A 16,736-nucleotide genomic window follows, 5' to 3' on the forward strand; every position below is an offset into this window, starting at 1 on the left:
TGACTCCAACTTGGATGATGAGTTGCAGGGGGCGTTCTTAGCCCCTATGCTATCTTTTCCTGGGAATAGGAAGCAAAGGGCTTTCACACTAATGATGTAAATACCCAGCATGCAATTGGGGTTCACCGTTTTCCTTTTCTGCACAACTTTGTTGCATTCCCTTCATTCCTGGAGCTCCCCGGAGGCCTCTGTCACAGTGCCTGACTCCTTCTGGAACACGATGAAACAATCACGCTTAAAAAGGGAAAATACGGCAAATGTCTTCCTCCCTTCTTCACACAGCCGCAACCAGTTGGCTAAATTTAGACTCGCCATGTTTTCATTCAAAAGGCTGCACCAAACTTTCTCATGGCCAGGCGTCCCACGTCACGCGTTCGCCTCCCCCCTCTGTAGTAGTGTTCCTGTGGGAAGGGTGGAATGGCCGCCATGGCAACAAGCGGTCCCAGATGATCTCCGCTCAAGTGCAGTAATAAGTACAGTGGAGACGGTGCTGCTGTTGCTGCGAAGTTGAGTGCGTCAGCAGGGCGACACTGAGCTAAATCTGGGCGGCTGCTAAGTTGACATGGCAAGTTCATTTCTAGAATTTGGAATTCAAGGCGCTGCTCTGAATGTTATCTTACATCACGCCAAAATTTATGTGCAAGAAATCAACTTTTTATAATTGCTCATAGACTTTTAGAATATAGATACTGATGAGGCAGTCTCAATCATGCATCGCTGAACATTACTATCAAATGCGTGACACAAGTATTTCAATAAAAGAAGAATTTTTACTGCTCTACTTATATGTTTTTCTTAATTAAGCACATACTGTGATATCTCTTAATAGGATTTGTGTTTTTTGTTTTTTTTTGACATTCAAAAATTTCAGCCCAGACCCCCAATATATTAAGGCAAATGAGTTCTAAAGCTGGATGGAAGATGCTAATTCGCACCCTGCTTGAGCAGGAAAGGCGACAGTCGTATCCGACGTGAAATTGAAGCACAATGTTGAATTCAGCACCGGTGCTGCTACACCAGTGTTACTCTTATCTAGTCTACATTATATTAGACACTGAATAACATTAATTATGAATCAGTCATTGGATCTGCATCTGAGAGACAGAGTATTTAGTTCTCTCTTGTACACTAGAGAAATAGCGAACTGATCTTAAAATAAATGCTATGGTTAAAAAAACATTAATTTTTAATCCGCAGCTGATTTATCACAACTGATAAAATGCTCAAGACAAACAAAAAGGATTTAATTAAACCCCTCTTTTGAGGAATGATTTCAGTGTAATTCATGGGCCGAGTGCACTCGGTCCCTTTATGTTTCTCTTGAGAGCTGAATACAATCTAAATGTAGTACTAACCTGATGAAGGACGTCCCACTGGGAGTGTATGCATGAACAGACTCAGTCTCACACTCATACACACACAACAACTGAAAAAGTAGTAGTTTTTGGGTTATTTTGGACATTTTCAAGTTGTTTTTTTTTTTCCTTTCATGGCTGACGTAAACTTATCGAGATATCTTGGCCAGGACTTTAGTTGCATATGAGTGGCCATTGTTTTGGTGTTAATTTGACAGGAAACTACATTTGCCGGTCTTTTGTAGGTGTTTGTAACGAAGCACCATTGGGCACACATGTCGTCCCATTAGGTAATGAAATTTTCAGTCAGTCAGTCAACCAATCAATCGCCCTTGATTTATGCAGGGCCATGCAGAGTATTAAATGTGACAGGGTTCATAATTCAATGAAATAATACAATATAAGAACAGTCATCAAGAAGAGTAGGTTTGCAAATGAACTTAACTTGCATTAGCAAGGACAGTAGAGATTCATATGAAATGCACAGTGTAGCAGTATTTAAATAAAACGTCAGCCTCAAAAACTTTGATAAATTGCAGACTGTCGTGCTGCAGTCAAACCCAGTGTTCAGCAACAGCGTCACTTCTTTTGCTTTTCAGACTCTGGTGCATTTCAGCTGTGACAAGATGGCACGTGGATCTTTTCGAAGTCTCCTCTGGGAATTAACAATGAACTGACCTTTGCAATATTGTTAGGGCGAAAGATGTCAGCTTTCTCTAACAGAGCCGCTCCACCTATTTTTGTGCCTTTCATGAAGATACGTCTTTTTCTAAAAAACACCAGGCGTGGTCCTTAGAAACAGGGGCTTATATTGAAAATAATATTTTTCTCTTTCTTAATTGTAGCTAGACTAGCAGATCGAGATGATGCTTACGTGTGAAACTACTCCAAAACCTGATTAAGATCGCGAAATTTAAAAGACCATGGTTTGGGATCATTGCAAAAAGAAAAAAAAAACTATTTCTGTTTCCATAGACGTAGGCTGAATAAATCAGACTGGTGAAAGAGGGCAGTGTTTAGGATGCAACACATGTCCGCTGTGTGCCCATCCCAGTGCAGGGGGTTAACACTTTGGCTCCTTGTTCCGACTGCAGACTAGAGACCAGATATCCTTTCTCTCGCACAGACACCTTGTACCCTCAGCAAACGCCTCCAACTAAAACACACCAATTGCATTCCCTTCATTCACCATGGGAGGTTTTTCGTGGTCAGTCTCACGATCGGTGTTTCCTATGAAGGCTGTCAACTTTACACCATTAATATTTCATCATTTCGTAGTAAGATAATTTCGGTCTATCTCTTTTATATGGCCCTAAACACTTAAACCGCAGTTGCTTGACCACAGTTCGAGGACAAGACTTTGCGGCAGTAGGTAATGCATAGTTGCAAACTTTGTACCATTATTTACGACCCCCCCAAAAATCCTAATACAAATAATGACTCTCTAATTTCGAACATTTAAAACCTAGCTCCAACTAGTGTTCAGCTTTAATTGCATCTTGAAACATCCAGTACATTCTGCAGTAATATAAACACCCACACTAGCTTGTCAGCTACAGCCTTTGCCTCCTGTTTGATCTGACACTGAAGTATCAGCTAGGCTTTATGTAACCTCGGTGTGTATAAAGTAAAAAAAAAAAAAAAACTGTTACCATAAAAGGACCAAAATGAACATTCATGAGAGGGAAAAAAAAGTCCCTGGAAACTAATGTCCCCAGGGTTCCTCAGTGTGAGACACCCTAAAATTCTCCTTTTGTGGTCTCCTGTTTTTTTTTTTTTTAAGGCCTAGCTTCCTGTTGCCCCCCTCGGCTCCAGACCACCCCAAACTCTGCAAGCAGATGATACTCCTCCTCTGGGTTTACTCACCGGCCAGTCATGGCATCGAAATGCCCAAACAGCTGCTGTGATTAGAACAGCAGCAGGATGCAGACAATCAATACTCCTTTTACTCTCTTTTCAACCCGGGTGGCCTGGCAGTTAGCGGGGCAGCCCCGTAATCAGGAGGTCACAAGTTTAATCCCTGCAACAGCCAAGTGTCCATCAGTGATCATGCTCTCCATTGAGGTGTCCTTGACAAGGACTTTCCTCTCGCTTACTTGCTGACTGCCTTTGAATGCATAAAGACATCTTTAATAGGCAGGACTGCCAACCTTGAACTTTCTTTGATAACAAAACCTGTTTGTCTTATCCTGATTTAAACTAATGCCCAACATGCAGCCCAAGAGAACATTTAAAAGAGACCAAACTGTAGACAATAGATTTGATAAAGGAAGTCTTCAAGCTGTCTAGTCACTGGAAATAAAATCCACCCACCGGCAACCCCAACACCCACGAGTCAATGTTCTTTCTATTTTCTTTATTGTGCCAAAAAAACAATTGTTTTCTGTTTCTCAAATATGAGTGTTGCCCAAAATATCAGACTGCTCTTGAAACAGCTGTCTGTTAAGCTCAAAATGCTCAAGCAGAGTAGATTCGGAGTGAGTGTGCCTGATTCTGTTGTTATCTTAAATTCCTTTTGGCAAACCAACCCTTATGCTAATATTCTTTTTTAATAAACTCCAGCTTAAATCCTCCGTAGATACACTAGTCGTGAAGTTAGTGTTTTGTTCTGAATGATGGTATTTTAGCCTTGTAAATCCGATGGTTAACTTTTCGGCCACTACAAGTCTTATTACACATTTTAGGACCACCTAGAGAGGCGTGGACTTAGCACTGATGCAATTTAAATTGCTCTTTCAATATCAGCCGGGCAAATCGCTGCAAGATATTTTCATTAAGTGTGCGATCAGAGGAGATAAATGTTACTCTGCTCCAAATATCAGCCCAGTTTTCTGCCAGTGCTGTCTTAAGAGAACTGCTGTAACGAGATCGGGGGCTCTAAGTGTCCTCCACCATCCCCTTATGTGGTCGAGGCCAGTTTCCCAAAGGTTTTGAAGTTAATTTGGGGACGATTTTGTGTGTTTGCGTGTGGTGGAGGGGGTTTGGGGGTGGGGTGGGGGGGGGGCGCGACTCAGAGAACCATTTAATGGTTGCTTGTGCATGCATATGTGTGTGCAAGACAGAATAGTAATGCGAACGTCTTTGTGTTTGCTACTTGTCCTTGATTAAGAGCACAGAGAAAGTTGAGTTTTCACCTTGGGAATGTATTAATCTGTTGAGAGCAAGAACTAAGAGAAAATGATCCTGGCAACAGATAGGTAATTTAGCCCATCACAGAAATACTTGTAAGTTTTAAAGGATTTGTTTTGGGAAGTGCATTTGGCTAGTGAGATCTAGGCCTTAACATGAACTAAAATGTCTTAAAATTGCCTGTTGCTGTTGATTATTTTTTCCACTTAACATGGCTTGCACACGCTTCCTTTATCATTTAAAAAAACAACAAAACCAAAAAACAAACATAAATAATTTTCAAATTTTAGATACTCTTAGATTAATGGAACAGCATCATTCATACACTTACAATTATCCAGCAACAATCTTGATATGATACGGTGAGATGTACTTTATTGATCCCGGGATTGGGAAATTATTTAAAAAAGGGTATTATTGACCTGGAACACGTGAGGGGGGACAAGAAGACAAAACCTAGTAAAAGATAAAAGTCAAAATATTACGACGGGAACTGCTGCTGCAGGCGACCTCCTCTCTCGGCGCAAAGTCACAGCTGAGCAGAATATATTATATTATCATACAATATACTGCATCTTGAATATATATTCGAAATGTCATCGCCTTGACAGGATAGGTTGCCCCAGCAGGAATCTTTCACACGACTTAACTAATCATTTTTTTAAAATGTAATTTTCAAAAAAGTTGCTCATACATTGAGGTCAATTAGCAACTAAAACTGTCTCACAAGACCAGAGCCTGCCCTGCCGTGTTATAGAAACCGGGATTTGACTGATACAGTATGTTTGTTTATACCATGTTATGAAAAGCTTCCAAGCACCATGGATGTGTGAAGTGGTGTGATGAATGCCAAAAAGGGGTTAACTCCAGCATATAAGAGGTGGCAGAGGAGTTATCAAAATCATGAAATATATAGTGTGCTGCAGTAAATGGGGTTGGGGGTGCAGAATGCTGCATTGCTGCCAATGAAGCCTCACCTGCAACTCCTCTCATTCTCAAGTGTTAACTGGCATGTTTGATAATTTTCATCTCTTCTGTTTCTTTTCATGGTGCTCTCCTTAATCTGGCTCCCAGGAATGCAATAAACCACAGGTACCATTTCCTTTAACCATGTGTGTGTGTGCGTGTGTGTTTGTGCCTCCATGTGTCTGCTATGTTTTCTAGCTATCTCGTGTTCTGTGCTTTTGACGGTAGTTTAATATGTAGCTGTCCCCCCCTGTTTACGAGATTTGGACTTCCTTAATAAATACCTTCCATTTTCTTGTATGGAGGCTGATAAAAATAAAAACAAAACAGAAGCCTTCACCACCCTCAAGTCCTGTCACCCCACACAGCAACTTAAGTTACGGTTGTTTCTATTTTCACAATGCTGGTAAAACATCCCATCATGTCGTCGCATCCAGACGATCCAGTATTCGATATGTTTCCAGGTTGAAAACTTGACAATGCATGTTTGAGATTGATCGTCACATCAGTGGATGATGGCAGAATAACGATAAACGTATCCCGGCTGCAGCCGATGGTTTTTATAATTCAGTAGATAATAAATAACAGCAGCAGCCACTGATTGAGATGCATTGTACTTCAAGCATAGTGCCTCTTCTGATTTGCCTGATCATATCATCCACTGTTTTTACACTTGGAGTTATTTTTACCCCGCATTAGAGAGGTTTGGTTTCGTTGGTTCTTGCCTCTGGTTTGCGCCTTGGATCTAATGGGCATTTCATTGTCAGTGCTTTGAGACTTAAAGCACTATTATTTCACTATTCATTTTTTCCACTTAGACCACAGGTATCATGAGTAAAAGCATTGCACCGCCATATTTCCTATACTTGTAGCTGCCACATCATAGAATATATGCACGGCTTCACAGCTCCACATGCACAGAGAAAGGCAAAAGACGAAACCTGCAGACAAGCTCCTATTTTTAGTGCTGTCCTTTGTGAGAACATGTGCCTCTTCAGCTGTTCACAGGTACAAAAGCCCAGTTTTGAATAGTTATTGTGTAGGAGCCGCAGCTGTGACTGCAAAACAATTTTTCCTACTGTTTCTTTTTTCTTTCTCTCCCATTTTCTGGCTGTATTCCATCCGTCTCTGGATACCCAGTATAAACATGCAGTAGAGCCCTGACATTATACATATACAGCGAACACAACTGAATCCAAACACAGCAACAGTGGCTGTTGAAAGAAGACACAGTTCATGTTATTTTCCAAATTCTTAAGTCAATTACTGCGCATTTAAAGTTCACCGCTCATGTCGGGGCGATCTTCAGAAACGGCCCGGGAACCTCAGAATCTCTGTTGCGGTCTGCAAACCTGAAAACAAAATTTAGTTCATAGTTATTTTTAGTGAGATATTAAACCTTGCGCCGGGAAAGAAGTAGAGCAGGTATTTCTAGAACAATGAATGATGCAAGTGCCGATTGTACTCGTCGCAGCCGAGAAGCTCAAGCCACTCATTTGCCGGCTGTGGTTCTTTTCTCAACCAGCAGTTTAGGATGTGCTGTGACCGGCTTTCATGCCAGTTCTGATGTTCAAAGACCTTTTTGAAAGCTGAACGGTTTTCTCAAAAGGCTTGGCGGATGACATTTATCGGGATGCTACTGAGTCTGCGTGGCGGGGATAGTGAGGCACGTTGCTTTTGTCAGTGAAATCAGATCGTAATCTTTGTTAGATTCATTGGTTAGATTCGCCCGAAGCTGCGGCTGTTTTCTCCAGCTGTTTATTACAATTCCTATCAAGTTGGCTGGCTATATGAGGATTACTATGTGTTTTGTGCTGCGATTGTAAAAATCAAAAATTGTAAGAGTGGTCCTTATTGCATCTTGATGTTCATGCCGCACAATGACAGGAGCACGGAAACTGAATAGGATAAAAAAAGTACTCTCGGTTGTCTGGTGATACCAGACCCTTAACATGTCTTCTAATGTGTTCATAAGGTGAAAGAGACCTTTTTCAAATATTCCTTCCCTGCTGAATTTTTTTTTCTTCTTTCTTCCGCTAAAGGTCTTTGGCCTTGATGTCGCCTGAGATATATTTTTGAATACTACAGCTACAGTTACTGTTAACTTGTTGAAAATTTCAATTTACTTGTAAGATTTCACACGGGGTAATCACTGCTCACCGAGAAACCCATTTTTGTATCCAGCTCGACGTGCTTTACAACAAATTACATAATGCAGACTGTTTTTTCATTTTTTTTGTTTGTTTTTTGATTCATCCAGATATTATTCACTACTATGTTGTCCGTCTTAGTCAATAAGAAGTTTCATAGCCTCACATCTGCGCACAGCAGACCGCCCGGTGGCTGATCCTTGACCGATGGCGAGGAAATTGCTGTCACAGTGACTCATCTGACCCACTGCGGCCCTCAAATGGCAGTTTAAAACACATGCAGCTGGACATGTAATAAGATAATGTTGCGCAGTCTCCACTTTGCCAGTGATTTACTCAATTAAAAACTGTAAAAATGAACACATATGTTTAGTAACTGGTTGATACCATTGATCTTGACCCCTGTTTTTGTGTTTGCCTTCCATTAAAAGCAAACATAGGGGGTGAGGGCATCTTGATGCATGTGTAACGATAGGATGCATACATTTTAAATATGATTTGGTGAGATTGATTAAATCCTGCCTGTATGCAGCTTGGTTTGGAAAGAATCTTCGCGTCAGTGACCGGGCCTTCCATTTGTGTATAGAGGAAGTAAGGGATGTTTTTGTCTTTAATGGCTGAACCTGCAGATGTGCTGCTATTGTGAGCTGAGGCACGCGTTTTTTTTTGTTTGTTTTTTTTCTTTTCTCTCCACTGTTTTGCCGCTGCAGACATTTCTACGTGTTTCACCGTTAACCAAAATGTCTTATTACACACCCGTACGTCCGCTGGCACAACATCAGCGTCTTTACTGGAACAGGGAGGAGAGACAGGCGGGGGCTCTTGTGTAGTTTGAGCGAGAGAGCGAGCCACGTGTCAATCACTGAGAGCGAGCAATGCAGGGGGAGGGGAAGCAGAGTAAACAAAAGTGACAGTTTGTTGATGCCAAAAATGAAACACGCCTGTCATATCAAAAATGTGCTCGCTAAACTTGTGACGATTTTTTTCGGAAATTCATTTCCAGTTCTCTGAGTGCAGAGTAAACTGCTGCTGTTGTGTCTTACGCTTAAAACTAATTCTCAAGGTTTTTTTTTTTTTTTCTTATAATTTCTTTTCCAATTTTTAGGCAATGTCTTGGCTGATGTTTTAGTAATCGTATGCCAACTCAGTCAATCACAAAACTGTGCAGCTGATTTATTGATATTCATGAAAAGTGGTACAAATTAGCACAAAAAAAGCTTACCCTTAATTGTGTCAGAATGTATTCAAAACATGTAACACTGACATCATATTCATTCTTAATAAAATGATGTCAAATCACAGTTGTGACGTTTGATTCATGAATGGATTGCTTCGCCTTATATAAACTAATGATACATATTATACTATTATATATCAGAGAATTATTGATTAGAAGGCATCCTGTCCTCATCTCAGTCCCTCTGTGCTGTGCAAACACAGGTACATGGCAGGTGCTGCTCCGTTCCAGGCCACAGTCCCATGCAAAGTTAAAGACTTCCTGTCCATTACATCGCCTAGTTACACTGTGACTCAGCCAGGAAACATCCTGTTACTGATCAGTATCGATCGCAACCGCCAAGGGTGACGCTTTGCCTGTCACTCTTCCAAACACATCGAGGTCCTTCATCACGTGTGCACCTCGCGGCAGGTCCGGGCTTCATGATCGAAGTTGGCACTCGCAAACCTGCACGCCCCTAAAGTTTTTCGCCCTGCGTTTGCAGCCTTTTTCTCTTCTGCATCGCCTCGTCTTGGCCCACAGGTGACAGCGATGTGATGAATGGAATAATACCCCGAGCTGTTGCAGCGATGAAAATATAGCCTTGCTATTAGATCATCTTTCTCGTACTAACAATGCTATTTAGGGCTTTTGTAATGGGACTGACAAGTCAAGGATTAATGCGGCGTGCTGGCAGTCGGTAGAGCTGTGTTTTTCTCTTCATGTGGCCTTCTATTGGCTTCCACACAAATTCTCTGAACAAGGTTAGACACAGATCAATAAATCAGAGGATGTTTGATCCAGCAATAGCGCATGTGTCCATGAGGAGCCGGTGGGCTTCAAGTTTCCTTTGGCTGTCTGTTGACGCGAGTTTGCTCGTGAATATTCTCGCTGGATATGCAATTCATCGGTGCTTTTGCTGTCTTTTGTCTCTCAGCTGGTTTTGTTGACATCCGCATCTTCCAGGCTATAGATTCACCCTAAAAGCGCGGTTGATGGTATTTTAAAGGACTGGCATAAATAATGACTCACTGTATTATTGCCAGGTGGTAAATTGTCTGCAATGAAAGTATTATTTCTCCCTGTACACGTGGGGTGAACTTTAGATGCATTAATATAAATCTGAGGTGCTATATGAGCCACTATCAATTCTTCCTTTCCTTTAAACATGTAAGGCCAAGCTATATGTTATGTTGTGCACATAAAGATGATGATCTTTTTTTCTAAATACATAACCGAAATTGTGTTACAGAATTTCAGCATCTACATGCCGATAAAGCTAATTGCCTTCTTAAAAAAGACGCCAGCGATTCCTCCGATTGCCTCAAGGCATGCCTTCACCTGCCCCCAGTCATAAGGCCGGGTCTGTGGGCTTCAGAAAACTGCTGAACTGACCCCTTTCTCTCAGCTGTTGTCGCTATTCAAAACAACAGATGTGCTACAGAAACTAGAAATCTGGGAGAGGAACTGAAAAATTGGATGAGGAACCAGAGCCGCTAGCGCTGCAGATATGGGCACCGCTAGTTGTTTGTCAAACATGAAGCTGCTTGTCACACGGGACTTTGTTGCAGAGTGCCTGTGTGTTCCTCTCTGACAACAAAGGCTGCTCAATAATGAAAATGTTTTCTGGATTTCTGTGCTGGAGGAATGGTTTTGCCTTACCCTATTTTATGAGTGGAAGGCCCACATATGATGTCTTGGTCAATTAAAAAAGGCCGTACATCCCGGTACTTAAGGAGGATGTTGTTTAATTTGATTCTTTATGCATAGCAGAAGGTCCATGTGACTTGAAACGAATCAAATCGACTCAAGAGTTAAATGTTGTGTGCCACTGCCCTTCATTCTCAAGATGTATCCTATTGTCATGAAAGAATTCTCAGCGCTTGTTAATGCTTTGAGTTTTCTAATGGGAACCCCCCAAAGAGTTCATGTCTGTGTACGAGTGTTTCTATGTGTGTTGTGTGCCAACGTCCTGGGGTGTCATCCAGCCCAGTAATGAGGGTTTTATGGTCCTAATGCTACGCATCAGCAAGCAAAACACCATCACACAGTCTCTGCTGCAACGCCTGGAACAGTGGCAGCCATGGCAGATTCGCTGACTGTTTACAAATGACACACACACACACACACACACACACACACACACACACACACATGGACGCCACACAGGCTTACCTCATGCATTTAGCTCACAATTGCAATTGAGTAAGAGTGCATTAACATTATCCTAAAGTGGCTTTTTTTCATGACACTGTCACAGTCCTCTGAGATCGATGCACCCCTGCCATTCTCTCTTTACATTTAACATGTGATTAGTCAGGGGGAAAAAAATGATTAAAATGCTGGTTTGTTCTTAGAAAGCTGTTAAAGCAGGGGGGTGGGGTAAAAGATCTGTGGTTCCCCAGACGCGGCCCCAGAGCTGCGGTGATGTAATGATACCCTCCCACTCCTCCTCAGCCCCCTGGGGTTTATGGTTGTAGACATTAATGATCGGGCTGCGCGGCAAAACACCTGAGCTTTTTCGTTGTTGTTGTTTTGATACATTACATCATGGCAAGGGGGCGGGAGAGGTAAAGTCATAGCTGGTCTCCACCTCCCGCCCCTCTCGCCGCCTCCGACTCACCTCCCCGCTGCTTTGACTGGAGAGGCTCCAAAGCGTGCTCGTGCAACGCCACTTGCACGGCATTGTCTGAGGCGGAACATCCGGGCCCATAATTCTCTGTGACAAAAAGCTTCAGCCCCAGCTCTCTGGCAAAATAAATGATAAATGTTGATTTGTTTTTATTGGACCGGGTGATGTTTTCAAATGTGTATCATACATCGAAACAGTTTATTTGCATTTCAGTTTGTGAATGTGGGTGTTTACTCAATTACGTCTTGGTCATTAACTCCGAGCATAGTATAATTTCGGCTGTGATCGTTGCACATGAGTAGGAATCATGTCATGTGATGATTAATGATCGGTGTCATTCTTGAAAAATGAGAGATCACACAGGCAGCGTCAGACCCCTTTTTCTCTAACAGTCAAAATTTGATTTGCTGACATTCAATAAAATCACAATGTTTTATAAATGGACAAGTGAGTTTATGCACAATCTTTGATGAGGTCTTGAAACACACATCCATTTACTGACCCTATGCTCCATGTTAGATTTATTTACTGTAGTTTTAAGAAAAATGACAACAGTATCGTCTCCTCCCGTTTGATTCACGTATGGATGGTTTGAATTGAATCATATATTTATATATATGAAAACATGGCTCAGGAAAAGGCTGAATGTATTGCATTAATTGAGTATGAAAGAGGCTAACTTCAATGGGGTATTTGAAATGGGACATTGATGCCAAAAAAGTGAAATCCAACTAGATGTTTTGAACATGCTACTTTTTTGATCAGACCATGGAGATTGGAATATTTTCAAATTCATTCCTCATCCATTGCGGCGGCTTCTGAGGTGGTTTTGTATTTATTTATTCATTTAATGTATGTCCATGACTACTTTTTTTTTTACCCCCAAGCCATTTTACAGTGGAAATATGCCGCACACACAACCACACACCGATGTGATTTGTTTGAAACTGCAGGAGTGATCTCCCGAAAGACAGTCTGGGACATTAAGAAGATGCATATCAAAGTTAACCAGCCAGCCATCGATGAAATCAATCCACTGTCGGTATCCTCGCTAACTAGAATTATCAACACTGACCCGTCCCTCTGAAGCCCGGCACGTTGGAAAATATGATTTCAACTTTAAATAAAATCCATCTATTGACAAAGAAATGAATGTAGTTACCACGCTTGTACTCCTTCAGCTTGACAGCTTTACTTGCTGTGATTTAGTACTGTGTAGTAATTACACAGGGCGGCAGAAGGTCTGCTGTTTATTGTCTTGGTTGGCCTTTAAACCCCATTGTTCCCTGGGATGTCTCTTTGTCATTTAAAGTGCCATCCACCTGATATCTCTGTCTGTCAGGAGACTTCCTTCATATACCAAACCATCCAGCAATATCCAGAGGTCCCTGCAGTGCCCCCACACCTCCGCACATGCACAAATAATGCATACACTCCAAAAGCACCTCTGGGGTCTTGCAATTTATATGTCATGTGAAGCACGGTCGGTGATGCTGCAGCTCATCGTAGTACGGCAGAGCGAAGGTGAGGTGCCACTGCCACTTTCTCTTTTACTCACACTCTCCTCCCTCCCTCCATTTCGCCTTGTCTCGCTGTCTGCGTTGCCGCGGCAACCAACAGCCCCGTAGGATGTGGTCTCGTGTGTGTGTGTGTGTGTGTGTGTGTGTGTGTGTGTGCACACGATGCGTGCTGCTGATGGGGGAGGGAGGGAGGGGTCCGCGCTCACCCAGTTGCCATGGCTATTCCAGCTGAGTAACAGTGACATCATGACATCATCGCTGCCAGTCTCAGTCTTGCCGTCTGTGATCCATTTCAATCCCTTTCTTTCTTTATCGGCTTCTGTGACCCGCCCCCCCCCCCCAAAAAAAAAAAAAAAACGCCACTGTCCGTTTCTTACTGCTCTCTCCAGCTCTTTTACTCATGCCAAAGAGGAAGCGCTGCCATCTCCGTTTCGGTCTCCATCATCCCGTTACTATGCCAACCGGCTCCAGCCGAGGTCTTGCGCTGAAGTGAGCCTGATAATGGCATTACTCGCTCTTTGCTCCTCACCTCCCTCCATCTCTCCGGCCCTCCAAGCATCCATCCGCCTTTACCTTTTCCTCCTTCCTCTTCCCGGCTGTAATGACACCACCCATTGTACGCCCGCAGCTCGGTATCATCTCTACATCTAATCTTTCATCCTGTCCTCTGCCCTTCTCCTCTTCACACCCGGGCTGGCGCAAAGCTCTCCAAAGGAGCACGGCCATTCTGGGATGCACTGCTATCAAGCAGGAAGGAGGTCCTTCCTACCACCACCCTGTCCCCTCCTCCACCCCTGACACACATCCACACACATCCCCCTGCTCCCGTTCCAAACAAACCGCTGGCTTCAACGCGGGGCACCTCGGTGGCGGCGGGGCGGGGGGGCTGCAGGAGCTGCAGGGGCTGCAGGAGCTGCAGGGGCGTCTCGGTCTCTCAAACAGTCTAATGGTGCATAAACGTACGCGTGTGTATTCGACGTGCGCGTAAATTTACTTTCGGGAGAGAGAGGGAGAGGGAGAGACCGGCGGAGGGGAGCAACTGTGAGTGAAATTGTTGTCAGCCATCTTTCTTATCCGTTTTTTTTTTTTTTTCTTTTTTTTTTTTCTCCCTGCTTTATAATCGGCTCGTCGCTCCGATCGGCGATGTGATTGTCAAGTGTGGAGACGAAAAGAAAGCCGGCTCGTCATCGCCTCGGATGAAAGGATATATATATTTTTTCCTCCTCTCCCTCCCTCCCTCCCTCCCTGCCTGCCTCCTTCCCTCCTCCTTGTTGGTTTTTTTTTTTTTTTTTAAGACATTTCTCCGGGAAGCGGCAGGGGAGGCTGGAGTGAAACGCCGGCGTTGAAACGGCGGTGCAGGCCAGGGAGCGGCGTTCTTCCCCGCACTGTCACCGCCGCCGCCGCCGCCTCCTCCTCCCGGGGAGACGGTGCAGCTGCGCGGAGGGTAGAGGGCAAGGCGGCTCGGATTAAAAAAAAAAAAAGAAGAAATGGGAGTCCACGCTGTAGCATAGAGCAGGCTCGGGATGTTATATTATTGCCCGGCCGACATTTTTTCATTATGAAACCATTAGCAGCAGCAGACAGCAATGGAGTCCCGAGCCAGCAAGATAAAACCCCGGTAAGTAGCCTATCGACGTGCCAGGTTTCCTCCTCCATCCTCACCCCCTTCCCTCCTCCATCCTCATTTATGACCCACCAGATATGATTACCGGCGATATAATGGATGTGCATCGGATTCCTATCGAGCATCCTCGAGATGAATGAACGCGAGGCAGGTCAAGGACGAAGCGGAAACCCGAACGGAGGCTGTATTTTTATTTTTCTTTCACCCCCACCGCCACCGCCACCATCCCCGCCCCGCCCCTACTCCACCTCGGCCGAGCCTCCGATGTGTGTCAGTGTGTTTTACCAGACGCGGCCGCCATGTGCTTTCTGTCACAGGCGCGCACACGGATCGATCTTAATGGGGTTTTCTGGTTATTGTAAGAAGAAAAAACAAAAAACTGAAATACGGCCGTGAAATCAGAAGATTAAAGAATAGAAGATGAGGAAGAAAAAATGGAGGAAAGACAAGGACACATTATGAGCAAAAGAGAGGATAGGAGGTGATGTCATGTGTGAGCTGGTATCCATCCTCTTCAGTAACCAGGTGCTGTTGCAGCCGGTGTGTGTGTGGATGCACTTGTCTTAAAGCAGTGTCTTATTTCCCATTGCTTCCTATATCTGAGTTATAGAGAAAGACCCCCTTCCACTCCAACCCAACCCTACTAATTGACCCATTGGGTCCTCTAAGCTGCCGCTGTCCGTGGTGCTGGAAGCAGCTCCAGCAGACACCCGGAGGCCGCAGCTGATCTGCACTTGAACGGTAAACGGATTGATCTGCTGTCAGCGACGCCGGTATCGCTCTCAGACCAGGACCGCACAGGAGACGTAGACGTTAGGCTTTAAATCACACTGATGGACAGTCCGTACAGCTGAACGGGGGAAAAAAAAACAAAACACTAATGCACCTAATAGGTATGACCGTGTTAGCGTTGTGGAATGTATTTTATCCGGCCCTGCCTACAATTTGTGCAGGATGCATCATGCAGGTCTTCATGATGCCAAAGGGTGGGTTGATCTTATCAAATGCAGTCAACGTTTTTTTTTTTTTTACACTCACACCCTGTTTATTTCATTCTTGCACAATAATCAGCTCATTTTCTTTTACAAATTGTTATTAATGTCTTGGCTCGTCGTTTATACAGGCCGAAGAGGCAGCAGTGGAGGAATTCTATAGGGGCCTTTGATTTTAAAGAAAGTACTACACGGATTTCACCTAAATACATTGTTTTTTTTTGTATTTCCATGCCAGCTGTGCATCTCTTATAACCCACCCACCCAAATCTGGGTTGTGTCATTTATACTGTAATTGAAATGGACTTTTTTCACCATAATATGAAAGGTTGCCCTGGAAACAGTAAGTGTGTTCCAGTGTTCCTGTAGCACCTGCCATAATGCCACCGTTGTAACTCATCTCAAGGAAAGAGGGGGGGAGGGGAGGGACGGAAACATGACCGATGATGTAGACAGGCCCGGTAGTTAACACAAATAATAATCATGCAAAACAGATACAGAAGTGCAATAATAATTGGCACCATCCTCTTTCAGAAGTGTATCCAAGTATTTTTATTTTTAAGCTCTGTTGTTTCCCAGCGATTTGCACTGTGATCCTTATGTTTCATCTTATGGGCAACATGTCACACACTTAGACCCTTATGATGGGGTGATAGTCATCTTTTTTGGTGAAAGGTTGGCCTTCATGTTATGACCTTTTTTATGCTACAAACACTTAAAGCAATTTGTGCCCTTGGACAAGAGATAAAAAGCCAACATGTTTAAGCTGTGCCCTTTTTGGATAATAAATCAGATAGATTGTGTTTGGGGACAGTTGTACTTGTTTTAGGTCATCTGGGTCTCAATACAAATCTTGTTGAAGTTGTTAGAAAAGTGGAAATATACACTGAGCACTGCTTTGGGTCATTCCTCTCTGTCAGAAGTAATTGATAGATGGAACAATGCAGTTTAGTCAACTACACCCCGCACTTAAGACATTATTCATCTCACTGTGTCTTACTGTTGGCCAGCATACACAGCAGCACATGCGTAATGATGGAGGAAAACGCAGTGAGCATATTGGGCCCATTTAATCAGACACTATGCCCAAAGGTTTTTAATCTCTTGATCTGATCGGCTCTGAAAAACGTGTAGCCGCTGCCCTGGTAGCTG

General features: G+C 43.5%; 1 protein-coding gene across 13 annotated transcripts in view; it reads left to right on the plus strand.

Annotated features, from left to right (window-relative positions):
* The window catches only part of rapgef2b (Rap guanine nucleotide exchange factor 2b), a 106,979-nt gene that overhangs the window by 58,854 nt on the left and 31,389 nt on the right, over positions 1–16,736 (plus strand). For 7 of the 13 annotated variants that reach the window (XM_086158056.1, XM_086158053.1, XM_086158058.1 and 4 more), the window contains one exon: positions 5,559–5,576. The exons of 4 other annotated variants lie outside the window; for them this stretch is intronic. In XM_086158056.1, coding sequence (XP_086014182.1) covers positions 5,559–5,576 — 18 coding nt within the window. Of the gene's footprint in view, positions 1–5,558; positions 5,577–13,842; positions 14,587–16,736 lie in introns of those variants that run through there. 2 more of the 13 variants (XM_086158065.1, XM_086158066.1) reach the window with 1 other exon arrangement.

The sequence above is a fragment of the Fistularia commersonii genome, chromosome 13 (genome assembly GCF_037954325.1).
Source record: "Fistularia commersonii isolate RoL2024-O1a breed Wild chromosome 13, RoL_Fcom_v1.0, whole genome shotgun sequence".
NCBI lineage: Eukaryota > Metazoa > Chordata > Actinopteri > Syngnathiformes > Fistulariidae > Fistularia > Fistularia commersonii.